This window comes from Lemur catta, chromosome 7 (assembly GCF_020740605.2).
Source record: "Lemur catta isolate mLemCat1 chromosome 7, mLemCat1.pri, whole genome shotgun sequence".
NCBI lineage: Eukaryota > Metazoa > Chordata > Mammalia > Primates > Lemuridae > Lemur > Lemur catta.
The window spans coordinates 30,893,010-30,908,995 of NC_059134.1; the positions used below are offsets into that span (position 1 = coordinate 30,893,010).

General features: G+C 36.6%; 1 protein-coding gene across 1 annotated transcript in view; it reads right to left on the bottom strand.

The window, feature by feature from the left end:
• Positions 1 to 15,519, bottom strand: part of ELMOD1 (ELMO domain containing 1) — a 28,303-nt gene extending 12,784 nt beyond the window's left edge. The window contains exons 1-6 of the mRNA XM_045556673.1: positions 14,433 to 15,519; positions 14,282 to 14,310; positions 13,040 to 13,137; positions 9,575 to 9,704; positions 3,286 to 3,419; positions 471 to 539 (exon numbers count right to left, since the gene is read on the bottom strand). Of these exons, the coding sequence (XP_045412629.1) occupies positions 471 to 539; positions 3,286 to 3,419; positions 9,575 to 9,704; positions 13,040 to 13,137; positions 14,282 to 14,310; positions 14,433 to 14,679 (707 nt within the window). The 5' untranslated portion in view covers positions 14,680 to 15,519. The remainder of the gene's footprint in view (positions 1 to 470; positions 540 to 3,285; positions 3,420 to 9,574; positions 9,705 to 13,039; positions 13,138 to 14,281; positions 14,311 to 14,432) is intronic.
• Between the last annotated feature and the right edge of the window lie 467 nt (positions 15,520 to 15,986).

Below are 15,986 nucleotides of genomic sequence, written 5' to 3' on the forward strand. Positions count from 1 at the left end.
AAGAAAAAAAAATGTAGAAAGGTAAACGAAAATGCAAATAATTTAGAATCTAGAATTTTACTCAAAAAAAAAAAAAAGCCTCAGCAATTCCAGATTTTCTCAGTTGGTTCCTGACTTCAAGCCTTCCATTCTCCCTCCTATTGCCCTGCCTTGCCCCCTTGTCTCTGCACTCTTTCTCCCAGACCCTGCTCTTCCTCTGTGCCCACCTCTTCTATCTTCCTAAACACTAGTGACATTTTCAGTCCCTTTAAATACATAGCTCACATGAATGGTGCCACTCTGCATCCTAAATCCTACTATAAGTACCTGAAGTTTTAACCCTCCTTTTTCACAAGGGCTTGTCCAAAAGAGCTTTAAGCCTCACTTTTGATGAGTTGACTTTTCAGAGAATTTCAACAGATCTATCAGAAGATGAAGTTAATTTTACCCAATCTGTAAAGCCTAATCTATCTTTTATTTTCAACAATTACCTGCATTTTGGATGAAGAGAGTCAGAGAGGACCTGCTGAGCTGCTGTAGCATCCCTTTCCGCAAAATACCTGCAGTCAGAGGGAAAGAAAATCATACCTACTGAATATATTCATTTTAATCCAATTTGAGGCCACTTTGGATTCAGAGATGGATACCAGCAGCAGATTATCACTTGTTCCAGCTCTTTCAGAGAACAAACTATTTTTCGTAATAGAATTTTCCAAATATAATAACATGGTAGGGTAGTTGTGAAAGCCACATAGATTCAGAAATGTATCTAGTAGATTTGAAAAGTAATTATGAGCTTTACCATTCCCCAGAGAGCCAAGCACTTTATCACTAAGAAGGGTTACAGGGGATGGGCAGGACAGCTCAGCATTTGAGGGCCCTTGGCAGGCAGGAGCCTGAATGACGGGACATGGTGGGGCCATGACAGCCAAAGGGCAGAGAGGGGGGAGACTCAAGAGATGAGAGACGATGTTTTCTAAATGCATTTTTCTTGGAGAATATTCACTGGGTATTTGAATTCTGGATGAATGAAAATATCTTATGGAACTTAGATATGTTAAAAAAAATTCTATTCTGGGGAAAAGGGGTAATGAAGTTTTCTAATAAGTACAAAAAGCTACATACCCTCAAAAATAATTCATAAAATGTGCTTCATAGAGACAATTATAAAACAATAGCATGTATTATTTAATTTGATGGGTACATATTTCCTGCATAAGTCTAAAGGGTAAAACAAGCTCTTGAATTTCCTCTCAGAAAATGTCAAAGTCAGCAATTTTAATGCACACGTCCACGATGGTTAACGAGACCGAGTCTCTTTTCATACTTTTGTTGGTCATCTGGGTTTCCTCTTTTATGTCTCCTCTGTTCATATTTCTTGGTTCAGTATATCTGAAAATGTCCTCAAATAAAGACAAATGACCTTATAGAGAATAACATACTGAACGTAGATCCTTTATCTTTATGTGACTGTCAGTCTTGCCTCGTTTCACTTTGTTTATGGGGGCTTATCTTACACAAGCTTTCAATTTGAATGTGAGAAATTTATTGATTCTTCTTTTTCAGTTGACGATTTTTCTGTTTGTATCTTTAAGAGACCCCTTCTTACTCTGATATCTTAAAGATTTTCTCCTAAAAGTTGGAAAGTTTTTGACTTTCAACTTGTGAAATGAGATGAGTAGAGATTTAATTTTTTTCTTCCTAAATGGGAGGCCAGTTGTCCCAGTTCCAGTTATTTAAAACAGCGGTATTTATCCACTTATTTTAACACCGTCTTTGTCGTTAAGATTTACTTTCTATTCACTCACATTACAAGATAATATAGCACTTAAGACATCCTATAAAAGAATGGGTAATTATTAAACTTCTTAAATTTAAAATAAATGCAAGATGGGGGTGGGGAATTGGGTGTCACCAAAAATGACTAAGGCTTAATTTCTTTTAAAAATACATCACTACCTTCACTAATAGGGTAGGGTCAAAGGACATACCTGGGACCGGATTCCTTTGGCTCAAAAAATAATGACTACAAATGGCTGAATTTAAGCATGAAAAAAATAATGAGCACAATTAGTTGAATCACAATAAATATATAAAATACAGGAGTTAAATAGTATTTAAAAATAGGTAAAGCAAAAAATATTTTTTGATCACTAACAAGGGAACCAGGGCACCAATTCCTTACTCTGTGAATTGACAACTAAATAGAAACATTGAGCATTTGTCTTGCCTGCATTTTAGAGAAACAAATAACTATAGCTGATAAAGGAAATTTAGTCTTTACAGAATTCCAGCCAACAATTACGGGAAGAATAACAGAGTTAGAAAAGTACTTTTTGAACAATTGGTTCAGTAAAGATCATGGAAGGAGGAAAGGCTGATGGGAGACTTTACAATGGAGCCATCAGGCTGTGGTCCTTCTGATCCATCTTAGCACAGAGCTGAGAGTGGTAGGACATGGTAGACCTCCCACCGTGATGTCACATTGAATCCCTTCATGCCTTTCCGAATACCTCCAGTTTTCCAGGAAATACTGGGAATGGGTACAAGTGCAAACAGACAAATCCAGACCATGGGACATTTTATAGGACAACTGACCTGGAATTGTCTACAAGTTAATGACACCAGGTAGCAGGGGAGGAAGAAGGGGACAGTGGGGTAGAGACTGCTCTAATTAAAAAAGACCTGAGGGACATATTATCTAAGTGCAATATGTAGATCTTATATGGAACTACATTAGAACAAAACAATTGTAAAAAGACATTTTTGAGAGAACTGGGAAATTTGAATATGGGCTGGATGTAGATGACACCAAGAAATCACTGTTAATTTTGTTAGGTGTGACAATGGCATTGTGATTAATGTAAATAATATTGATTTTTTTAGAACTATGTATTGAAATATGAGGGTGACATGAAAGTATAGGATTTTAATTAACATTCTTCTGCCAAAAGAATAATGTTGCCAGAATTTCAAAACCTTGACAATTACTGAATCTGGGTGATCAATATAAGGAGGTTCTTTACAATCTTCCCTCTGTTTTCGTATATGTTTGAAAGTTTTCATAATAAAAATTTTTAAAAAATATATTTGAGATTTGCTTTAAGAATCCATGAAGTTGCTGAAATAGAAGGAAAGTAGTAGAAGCTTTTAAAATTTTATGAACCTGAGTTACCTCTCAGGGGACTTGAATGCTTCCTTGGGGTCCTCTGGGAAGTGGCTTTTGAAACTAATGAATAACTCAACTTCGTCATTTCAATATGAGGAATATCATGTTAACACTCAACTATGCTTCATTTTACTTACTGTAAATTGTACAGTCCCAGAAGTCCCATTCCTCGAAAGTCTGTTTTAGGATCATCACCTTGGAAACCAATTTCACACCACTGCTTAGAAATCCGAGATTCCAGTGGAGTATCCGGCTTCAAGAATTTCCATAACTGGAGACAAAAAAGAGAATTACCTTGTTGATATACGCATACAAATATCATTTCCTGTTGGTTCAGATTTTGTAAACTACATTATTAGAAGGAGCTTTGCAAAGCTGAATATATGCAAATACATTACAATTAAAGATGTGATCATCTTTCAGTTATCTCTGACAGCAGTTCTCAAAGTAGGTTCTGAAGACTGCTTCGGGGTACCCAAGACCTTTTCAGATGGTCTGAGAGGGAAATAAAAAGCCAAAAACCTATTTCATAATAAAGTAAGAGATCATTTGCCTTTTCATTCTCATCTTCTCATGAGTGCACAGTGGAATTTTCCAGAGGCTGCGAGATACGCCGTGGTATCACTGCTCTGAAAGCAATGGAAGGTATACTTAATATTTTAGTGTTTTAAATCTTTCTGTTTTAATTTTTAATTGGAAATTAGATAGATAGATGGATAGAAAGATAATCTCCCACAAAAAAGCTCTTTGGTGCTTTCAGAAATATTGAGTACAGAGGGAAGGGGAGAACAAGAAAAATTTTGAGGCCACCCATTATTCAAATCCTCAAAAAATGCTTTTCTAATGTTTTATCAAAACTTCTAGCATCATTGTTAACAAAAAGAAAAATGGACTGACTTGAGTTCCATTTCTTAGCTCTTGTCTGTGACAGGGGTGAGAGTAAACATCACCATGTAGGTGGAGAAAGAAATGTCAATAATGTTCAGGAATAAAGCTCAAAATATATTATCATCTTTAAGAGTTACCTAAAAGAGTTTCAGTTAAAATCAATTATATATTAATGGACAAATATAAATTCTAAACTTTATGCTCTTGACTGCTTAATAAACTAGCTCTATTCTAAGTTTTCTGTAGGAAGATTCAGCACAGAGAGAGATATTGAGACCCACGGTTGTATAAATATGTAATGACCAAACTTAGTTCTGACAGAGATGGGAACGAGAGCAATTTTACTTTTAGACTATTAACATTGGACATTATATCTTCTTTATAGACAGGGTATAAATACAAATAAATGTAAAATTTCCTTACTATTGTTAATATTGTTATACTTATTAGTATTTCAGAAATAGTGCAATTTCTGAATTGCTTATTCTATATTACATGGATTTTAAAGCTGAAATATTCAAATATCTTGCTTTATATTCAATTGTCATATATCTGACATAATATAAAACATAATATTCAATGACGGAAAATACTAACAGATAAAAAGCTATAATTCATTTCACTAATGTTATTTTAGACAAGAATCTAAAATTACTTCTTATTCACAATATACAATTTTTTATGTTAGTGCCACTATAAGTAAATTCAATTTACCTGAAGGGAGAGAGAGAAAAGCTTCAGGGGCAAGAAAGTAAATCTATCGTGCTTCAAAGCAAAATATCAAATGTGGGCATACAAAAATCTCTTTTTATGTAATCCATACAAGACTGCCAGGGCTCTGCTTTCATCAAAACAGAAAACATCTGTGTTCATTAGAAGAGACGAGATTATGAGAGACCAAGTCATCATCATCAAGAAAAGGTCTCTTTTAAAAAATCCTTTAGGAACTGACTTGGTTATTACCACAAGGGAGGGAAAGAAGGGAAACAAAATGTAAAGCTCATCACCTTCATTTGAATAATAATTTGAAGTAATCTCAGGGCCCCCCACAATTAAGAATTATCAAGTGAGTAGATCAAAATGGCAAAAGCAGGCATTTCATTGTAGATCATGAACCTTACCATTAGGTGAATGCTTAGTTTGGGAGAGTAAAAAGTTCGAATAATAAAGTGCTTTGAAAGAAATTTCATTTTCATAATTTCATGGATCATAACAGACTAGACTAAATGGCTAAAAAGTGTTCTCAGTTAAGTTGTTAAGCCTATTTTGGAAGATGAAAGCCCATTATGCTAAAATGCTTTTATGAAGTACAATGATGTGCATATTTCCTGTAAGAAATAAAAAAAACCACCTTGAGCTATTTTGATTCTTTTCTGATGGGCTCTTCCTTGAAAAAATAAGGCAGGGTGCTCCAGAAGGGTGAGGTCGTTTCTTGCACTAGGAAGCCAACTTTAAGTCTGAGCTAAGGTGTGGGCCACTGATGGGGGCACTGAGGAATCCAGTCGCCTAAGACTGTGCTACTGGGAGAAGTTACTGCACAGCCACCTGCCAAGTGCAGGAGACCAGGGGTGAGGAAGAGTGATTCTTGTGGCGGTGGGCAAGCTTCAGATGTGGAGGCTGCACTCTGAGTCAGACTAGCATCTATCATGGTCTGTTCTCTCTGCTGAACTCTCTTCTCTTAGAACTGAGCCTTTACGCACATTCTTGCATGGATTCTATAACCGCCACCTCGTCTTAGGCTTGCTGCAGGACAGAAAGGGCAAAGCCATTCGTCCACGCTCAAGCCAGAGAGTTCAAGGAGAAGCAGCTTCTTACCAAGGAAACCAAAACACTATCTCTTCCCATCAGGAGAGGGCCTTTTAATTCTGAGTTATGTTTTCTATTAAGTACATGAATCCACTAAAAATTTTGCCTTCATTATTAATTTGGTCAAAATACTTTTAATAGAAATATCTGTTTGGAATAATTCATATGGACAGTACAGTATGAATATAGTAATATTATTCAATTTCATCCCAGCCTATGTTCAAATAATCATTAGATCCAGATTTGTTTTATACTTTAGGACTTTAAGTAGTAACACTGGTAATGCTTTCCTACACTTCCAGAGCAAAGCACTTAAACAATGTGGCAATACTGTAGACTAACTGAGCTTATAAACCGGGGGTCAGCAAATTTTGTAAAGGACCAGCTGATAAATATTTAGGCCTTGTGAGCCATATGGTCTCTGTTGTAACTGCTTAACTTTGCCTTTGTAGTAAAAAGCAGTCATTGACTGTACCTAAATGAATGTGTGTGGCTGTGTTACAATCAAATATTACTTACAGAACAGTGAGTGGCAGGCCAAATTTGGCTCACAGGCCTTAGCTTGCTGACTCTTGCTGTAAACAATTTTGTGAAATAGGTAACTTCATTTACAGGGTATTATTACCCATTTTAGAGATGAAGTCTAAGCTCAGGCAGTTAAACACAAACCATGGGTCAGCCCTGGAAATGCACATGTGAGCAAGACATGGTTTCCCTCTCAAGACATACTGCAGTTCAGTGGTTAAGAGTCCTTTCTGGTAGGGCATACTGGCTTACACCTGTAATCCTAGCACCATGGGAGGCTGAGGGAGGAGGATCACTTGAGGTCAGGAATTTCATACCTGCCTGAGCAAGAGCAAGACTCCATCTCTACTAAAAATAGAAAAATTAGCTGGGTGCGGTGGCACATGCCCATAGTCCTAGCTATTCAGGAGGCTGAGGCAGGAGGATCCCTTGAGCCCAGGAGTTGGAGGTTGCAGTGAGCTCTGATGATGCCACTGTACTCTAGCCTGGGCAACAGAGAAAGATGCTGTCTCAAAAAAAAAAAAAAGGGGGGGTAATACCAGTATATCATCACAAAGGTATGTATGGTGACAATTAAATGAAATAATGCTGTAAAACACTGTAATGATTGGCACATAATAAACACTGAATGAGTGTTTTATTGTTACTGATTTTATTATTATCATACTTGCAACTTGAATATCCCACTCCTAAGTTTGCTTGAGGAGGCTAAAGGAGATTTCAAAATTCAGTGAGTAAGGATTTAATAAATGAGCCAGCTTCTGCTGTGAGAATAATGCGTAGCAGAAGGAACAGCATGAGCAGATTTCTGGGCATGTGGATGGTGTGGCCTATTCTGGGTCACAGTGAATCGCAGAGTGTGACAGAAATGTGTTGTACGTAATAGGGATATAGGAGATACAGCTTCGAGAAATACATTGGAAAGGCTCCAGAATGCCACGCTGAAGTGCATAGGCTTTCTACTATAGAAGATAGGGAGCCTGAAGTTGGTTTTTTTTTTTTTTTTTTGAAGGTTTTAATCTAGGGAATAACATGACTAGACCTCTGGTTTAGAAAAATCACTCTAGAAGTATTTTAGAAGATGAAAGGGAAGAATCTAATGGTTAGTGGCAGAATTAAAGTGCTGTAACAGCCCAAGTTGGAGGTGTGGTTAGAATAGGGTGGTGGGCATGGAAAACATTGGAGAGATATTCTTGGGCCTTAGTGATTTTTGTAGATGCAGAATGTTTCCCAAGTAGATTGCAAGCCACTTGAGGGCAGAAAAGATGCCTTTTCTCAAAGTGCCTAACATAGTAGTGGACAGTCCTGGCTTTATCATTTACTAGATGTGTGAATCAGAGCCTGAGCTACAATATTTGTAGTTTTCTCACCCCTAAAATAAAGATCACAATCATTACCCCGCCTACCTCATATAGCTGTGACAATCAAAATGATAAAACATATGTAATCAAATCACAACCACAGATACAAGTCATATCATAAGAGTTCTTGACATGTAGCTAATGAACTACATTCATGCATTCCCCCATATCTGTTGAAAACCTACTATGTGCCGGCACACATACAACAGCCAGGCACCCGAATGTTATTGATTCTGATGGCACCTCAGCTATTGCTATTCTAATGAGTTGTTCAGGTTGTTGTGATCAGTCTATTAGTTATACCACTTCTTTTCTCTCTCTCTCTCTCTCTCTCTCTCTCTCTTTCTTTCTTTCTTTCTGTTTGTTTCTTTGTTTTTAGAGATGAGGTCTCACTCTGTTGCTCAGGCTGGAGTGGTATTATGATCATAACTTACTGCAGCCTCCAACTCCTGAGATCCAGTGATCTTCCTGGGCTCAAGTGATCCTCCTGCCTCAGCCTCCTGAGTAGCTGAGACTATAGGCATGTGCAATCAAATTTTTATAGTGATGAGATCTCTCTGTGTTTGTCCAGGCTGGTCTCAAACTCTTGGCTTCAAATGATCCTCCTGCTCTAGCCTCCCAAGTAGCTGGGCTTACAGGTGTGGGCCACTACACTGGGCATCTTTTTTTCTTTCATTCACTTCTTCTTTCCCATCATTAGGTCATTTTGTTGAACACACTATCTCCATCAGAAAATCATCAGGAAAAAAAGGCAATAAAAGGAGATGAAACTCAGCCAGTACGTAAGCTAAAATTAAGCAGGGGAGAAAGGGAAGAAGAAAAACTATTGCCAAGAATGAGGCTTCTTTAATTTTTAATGATTCACATCAGATCCAGCACTAATTAGCAGAGACAAATGAGTCATCCGCTTAAATACTCACATACACAAAAACATATACTCCTTAACACAAAAACACAACAGGATTCATTTTTAAAATTATGTCTTTTGTTGACATTTTTCACTAAAATAAAATTAAGGCAGCTAAACAAATTTTTTATTCCAATTTTATTACTGCCTTTTTGAATTCCAGGAAAGGGTAAGGAAGATGCTAATTCTAAAAAGCATCTATTTTCAGAATTGAATTTATAAAACATTTCAGATAAATATGTAGCTCTAAAGGTTGGTCTTAATTTTGTGTTTTTGGGTTTAGTTTCTTTAACTCATAATTTAGTGTTTTGAGGAAAAGTTATATTGATGTTTCATAATACACCATCAGATCCTATAAGATTTTTAAGATTTGGCTTTGACAGCCAGAAATATTTATAACTTCACATTAATTTTTCCAACAGCTCTAATATGCCATATATAATCCTTTACCTCCTCTTCTAATACACTCCAAGTTACATGAATAAATAATCAGCATGAAGATCTTGGGTAATTTCCCAAGAGGGCTATTGGTGAAGCAAAAACCAACTTTATCTTCTTTGATGTGTGTTAAAAGTCATAAATGAAAATCCCAAGTCACTCTTAGACAAATGCTATTTCTCCTATTGGCTTTCAACACATGTTAAACAATTTAAACTTGAGCCAAACGTGAGAGCCCACAGAGATCACCTCTGATGCTTTCTCAGATTCCAAAAGAAAACTGCCTTTAAACTTAACTTTTCACATGAATTTTCTGATGAAAAATTTACCTGCAACACCTCAATTGGCAAGAAAACTCAGCCTTACCAACCATGTGCAGTGCCTGTGTCTGATTCATCTTTGTCCTCCTCCCAGTGTCTAGATTAGTGCCTGGCACATGGCAGGTGCTTGGCGAATGTTAGCTGACTTAAGTGAAGGACTGAATTATGTTCAAGGACTAACCTTCAGAAGCATTTCTTCATGTTGGGGATTATCAGAATCATAGGGCTCTCTGCGCAGTTTTTCCACATCGGCAATAAGGTTTCTATACCCAACGATTTGCAGAAGGCAAGCCTGAAGAGAGATGCCCAGCCTAAGATGTTCGAAATGAGAAGAAACAGACATGAGGAGAAACAAAACATGTACTTCTGACATTTGTTCACTTGATGTATGCACGACAGAACTTTTCATATTAATATAATATTTAGAAAATTGCTCAAATATGATCTATTTAATAGAGGCCCAATTCTTCTGAAGCTACACATGGACAGGTATACAACCTGGCTAAAATTTATCTTGAAATTTTTCTCCAGCTAAGTTGCAACAGTGTGGCTTACAAAACAAGGTACTTCTTTATGCAGGTGACTTGAAAGCAAGATGTAGAAAATATAGGTGACAATGGGTTCTTAGGGATCATATAGGCCCCCGAGGTGGGCATATCAGAATCACTTTAGAAAGGTGTGTATGAGACGGGGAGAGAAATAGTCCTCAGGGGCTTCGAGGGAAGAACATTTCCAAAATAAAATGAAATGAAACAAAATAACAACAACCAAAATATCTCTAGTTGGGAGTACCCCTGACAGATGAGGCAGTGTCAAGAGAAATGTCACAACTTTACAAGATTTGCCACTCCATTACGACCACTCTAGTTGTCTAAACACTTTTTCTTATGCTGAAAGAAAATCTGCTTTTCTTATTACCAAGTGGTTCAAATTCTGTCCTCTAAGCAAATTTATTTCCACCTTCCCCCAGCCATGCCTATGTATTTTAAGATAGTGATTCTTTCTTTTAGTCTCATCTCTAGGGTTAAAAAAATTCCCTATTCCTTCAATTCTCTCTCATGGGACATGCTTTACAATCTTGCTCAGCCTGCTCTGAATGTACATTATTTGATTAACAGTCCCCTTAAAATATATCACTAGAACAGAAAACAGTCTGGCAATCATCACACACAGAGGATCATTACTTCCTGTGATCAGAAACTGTTTTCCTTTCCTACAACCTATAAGGTAAGATAGAATCTTTTTAAGAAGTTGCATAACATCACAAGTGTTTTAAACAGTGACTAATCACAAGATCTTTTTTTCATATCAACTATATATTATTAATAAATCTAAAGGTAGTACTTCATGTTTATTTATTCTGGCTAAATTATTTACAGACATGTATTTTTCTATGGTTCAAAAACGATTAAACATTGGCAATTTCATATGATGCTGTCCAATATATCCCTGTTCCTAGTTCACTTTCTGACTTTGAGCATTTTTGTTGTAGTGGTGGTGGTTACAATCACAACAGTGACGTCGTCTTCTTTTTTGGGGGGTAAATGAGATGTACAGAAGTTAAATCTAAAGTTGAGGGCAACGGGTCTTAGGATTGTATATCTACTCCAAACATAGAGGGCAGTGTCAGACAACCTAGGATTACTAATCTTTAATAAAATTGTGTGTTCAATTAAATAGCCTTTATATTACTTATCATATCACCAAAACTACATCAGATATTTAAATTTGGAAAAGGGCACAGTGGCACTGGTCACCCAGGAAATCAATGTGGGACTGAGAAAAGAGTTAATTTCCAGGGAAAGGAGAGAATGGAAGAAATGAAAGAGGCAGGAACAAGGAAAGTCAATTAAATTTTTTTTCCATAGTAATTTTTAGTATCCCCATAAGCAGCACTTTAAAAATGTAATTAAAACAAAGTGAGGTTAACAGTAGTAATAGTTTAGTCAGTTATAAAATGTTTCCCCATCCCTAACCTCCTATTTCCATGTTTTGTCAGAAAAGTATTTAACTTTTTTTATATCAGATTTTGTCAATGTCAGTCTGGAAAAAAAGGCACTAGAATCCATATTGAGATGGAAAATAAAACAAAACAAAACAAAACAAAAAACACTATAGATTGAGTATCCCGTATCTAAAATTCTTGGGACCAGAAGTGTTTTGGACTTTGGAATACTTGCATATATGTAATGAGATATCTTGGCGATGGGACCCAAGTCTAAATATGAAATTCATTTAAGTTTCATATATGCCTTACACCCATAGCTTGAAGGTAATTTTATACAATGTTTTTAATAATGGATGCAACCCATCACACGAGGTCAGGTGTGGAATTTTCCACTTGAGGCATTTCAGATTTTGGATTTTGGATTTTTAAATTAGGGATGCCCAACCAGTACCTATAAGGGTTTTTCTTTTTTCCAAATGAAATCAAAAGAATGGATGACAGAGAAATGCTTTTGAATGCAACTTATATAACTTTCATAGAACAGACATAGAAAAGATTTGCTATTTAATCTAATCCAATCTCTAAATATGATTATAAAACTAATATATCCCTCATGCCCAGTTATATCTTAAATTTTTGGTGCAAGCTAATTTATAATGAATTGCCTTCTTATCACTTTCCCAGAGGAATAAAATATATGTCAGAAGGTTTCAAAAAGACATTTACTACCTAAGTGAATCAAGTTTTAACGGCTGAGTAAGGGAAAGGCAGCTAATTAGCTAAAGTGGCTGCAAAAGAATGAGATTGAGACCAGATGAAAATGGAGTTTTTGTAATGATCCCCTGGATAGCTAGTACTTAAAATCCCTCCAAGAGATAAGCCTATGCAAAGTGTGCTCTGAAATTCTCTTCAATTGCAGCCCCTGTCTTTGGTAATTAAAATCCTTTCTCAGCGGTAACATCTGAAGTTATCAGGTATGAACATCTAAAAGACAGTTTGATTGTTATCGACCTAAAACTGTCTCTAAATATATCTGCCTTTGGAATTTATTCTACCTAATATCCTCAGCCCGAAATTTTACTGAAAAATTACTGCACCCAGTGGAAAATATAAAGCTAATTTTAAATGTCACGTACATTGCCAAATGCATTTTAATACTTCCAAGATGAAAGGAATAAATTATAAAGTTCTACAGCCTTCATGTAAAAACCATCTCTCCCTCCCACACGTCTGTCTTCTTGACAAGCAGGTAGGAACTGTCTCCAAGATTATCAGCCTGTCATGAAGGAATATTCATGAAGGAACTGAAGGACTATTCTAGATGGAGCAGTATCAGCTCAGGCACATTTACAATTTGAACATTTACTGTTAATGTAAAACACAGGCATTGAACAGAGTGACTGGTGATGAATGGGCTTGCTTTATCTCATCTTTCACTAATGGGGCACCCATCACATTTCTGACATCCATTGCATCTCAGAAGCACAAGTATAAACCACAAAAGATGCATACAGTTGCTGTCATTTACAAACATGAAAAAGGCACCTTTTTTCTTTATTCTTCATCTGAAAGTCAAAACATTGCAGATGATTATTTTAGGGAAGGAGGGAAGGAGAGAGAGAGGGAGAGAGAGAAACACTGAATGTGTGGCCATATGACTTGTGTTCTATATTTCTGACATAAGAAACATATTCTTACTGTGGATTTATGTCGGGGTTAATTTTTTTCAGTTCCATGATGTCTTCTATAGTTTTTTCAATAGCATCAAAGTGAACACTCACTGAAGTCTGCAACAGCTGGAAAACATGTTTCAATCAGTTTCCTTTTCATTCACACCAGTGGCTTGAGATGTACTGTGATAGAGGCTTTAAGTATTTATTTAAGCTTCTATATAAAGATATAAGCTAAAAGCAAAAATTGATTTACTGTACTTGAATTTCAACAAATTTGATGTTTTTACAATTGGAGTAGTATGATTTCCTGATTGGGGTAGTGCAATTTTCCTGATTACCTTTATTAGGAAAATACATAAAATTTGAGGGGTTTTGTTTTGTTTTTACCATTTTCATCTGTTTCAAGATACTTAGATTGAAATGTTGTATCTTCTCCTCACCTGACAGTTTCCATTGTTAATGGACATTATGTTTTTGATTAAAGAGTGAGGCACATGGGGGAGATAGTTATAAGGATGCCAAAATTAAACAATAAGATAAAATTAAGAATCTTGACCGGGAGTGGTCAAGGTGCTCATGCACCTGTAATCCCAGCACTTTGGGAGGCTGAGGTGGGAGGCTTGTTGCAGGTCAGGAGTTTGAGACCAGCCTGGGTAAGACAGTGAGATCTCCCCTCCCACATCCCCACAAAAAAATAAAAAGATTAGCTCAGTGTGGTGGCATGTACCTATAGTCTTAGTTACTTGGGAGGCTGAGGCAGGAGTGAGCTATGATCGCTCCACTGCATTCCAGCCTGCCTGGGTGATAGAGTGAAACCACCTTGTCTCTAAAAAAAAAAAAAAAAAAAAAATCTTAAAAAAGAAAACAGGATTTCTCTGTGCTATGAAAGCTAGCATAGCATAGTGGCTTCTTTGATTTTATTGGAAACTCTTGAGTATAATGTTAAATGATTTGGATATGGAGGAAATACTGGAGAGTTAATACTGTTCCTATTTCAAGGAATATTTATGATTTTGGAAGATGGATAAAAAAGGATTAATTTGACAATAAAGTAATAAGAGCTTCACAAATCTGCCTAGAAATTCACATACAGTGGCTGTTGTCATGTAAAAAGTACAGTAGTTTGTAATGGGCAAATGATTCTTTCAGATGAAAGTTTTCATTTGTTTTCATAGCCAATGGTATATTTTCCTTCAAATTTTTACTTTTTATGAAAGAGTTAAGCCTCCAAATGAAAAGTTGCTGAAAAATAAATAATTTTACTTACCTTACTTTTGGAATCCTTTAGTGACGTTTCTGTTAAAGCAGTAACAAAAACAGTTATTCTTTACAAATGGTTTAAAGTCACCATACTGAAATATAACATTGCATCCTTAATCCCACCAACTGTTCTACTTACATCTTGGTTTCATGCTTACCGATTTTCATGGTTCTAGAAGCTCCAGGCTTGGTATTGTAACAGATCCGTTGCAGTTCACATCTTCCAGTGAGCTTCCGCATTACAAATTTCAGGCAGCGCCACAAAAATTTACAGTAAAAATACAGGCATACCTGGATCAACATTCTGTGAAAAACAAAAGACAGCACCCTTCCAATAGAACTCTGGAAGAGAAGAGAAAGCAGCCACCACCAGCAAGAAAAGAAGCCCAGAAGAAAATCAGCCATTAGACTTCTGGATTTGCAGCCATTGTGTTCCTAATCCCATGTTACTTATTCGCGGTAGTTAAGTTTACTATGACTTCAAAGCAACTCCAGAATGTCCTATTCTAGTAAATTTGATATTCCAACAAACTGAGGGTGAAGCATTGAAATCCTTTATTTTCCCACCATTGCCTAAAAACATTTTGGAAATAAATCAGTACCTTGAAACACACAGTCCTTTAACACTGCTAGTGTTTTAGGAGTGGCCTTTTCCTTAGACATGGGGGAAGAGTGCACTCTCCTCTGGTCTCCATAAACAGCCTGGCAGCTTGCCCTTGTTCACTTCCCACCCTTAGGCACTGTTGTCCTCCTTGAGGACTTGATTGTGTGCCCACCTGCCTCTTCTGCTGACCAATCCTAACACTCCTTGGACTGGCCTCCTCATCAGTTCACTGAACAAGCACTGCTGACCCTTGAATCTCTTAGAGGTAACAATTTTCTCTAATTTAAATTTCGCAAAAACTCTACCTCTTGAGAAGTTTGTTTTTGGCTATTGCTAAAGAAAGTTTTCCTTACTGCACACTCTACCTCACTCCAATAATACCTCAACAAACTATGAACTATGTTGTCACCAGTCATGTGCTTATTCACATATCTCTGGCCCATGTAAATCTGTCTTTTATGATGACTTTTAATTTTTAAAATGTGAGTGCCTACTGCTTCAGAGACCTCAGAGTCTCAAAATGACTCAAGCTTTAGAGGTAAAGAGGACCTTATCCAGGAACTTATATAATCAACCTATCTTCTCTTCATACTATGCATTCCTAGGAGGCAGAATTATTTATATATTACTTCCTATTAGTGTAATTTCTTTCTTTCTTTTTCTTTTTCTTTCTTTCTTTTTTTTTTTTAAGACAAGGTCTTGCTCTATTGCCCAGGCTAGAGTACAGTGGCATCATGATAGCTCACTGCAACCTCAAACTCCTGAGCTCAAGTGATCCTTCTGCCTCAGCTTCCGGAGTAGCTGGGACTATTCAGCACATGCCACAACTGGCTGATTTTTCTATTTTTTGTAGAGATGAGGTCTCAACTATGTTGCTCAGGCTGGTCTTGAACTCCTGTCCTCAACCGATCCTCCTGCCTCAGCCTCCCAAAGTGCTAGGATTACAGGTGTAAGCCACCATGCCTGGTCTATTAGTGCAATGTCTAAAAGATGAGTTTTTTTTTTTAATTCTCAAAAGTTCACTAATTCCTTCCAGCTCTAAAATAAGGTGATCTATTAGTGATCTATGATTATTCAGATAAATTGGAGTAGTTAATTAATAGCCTCA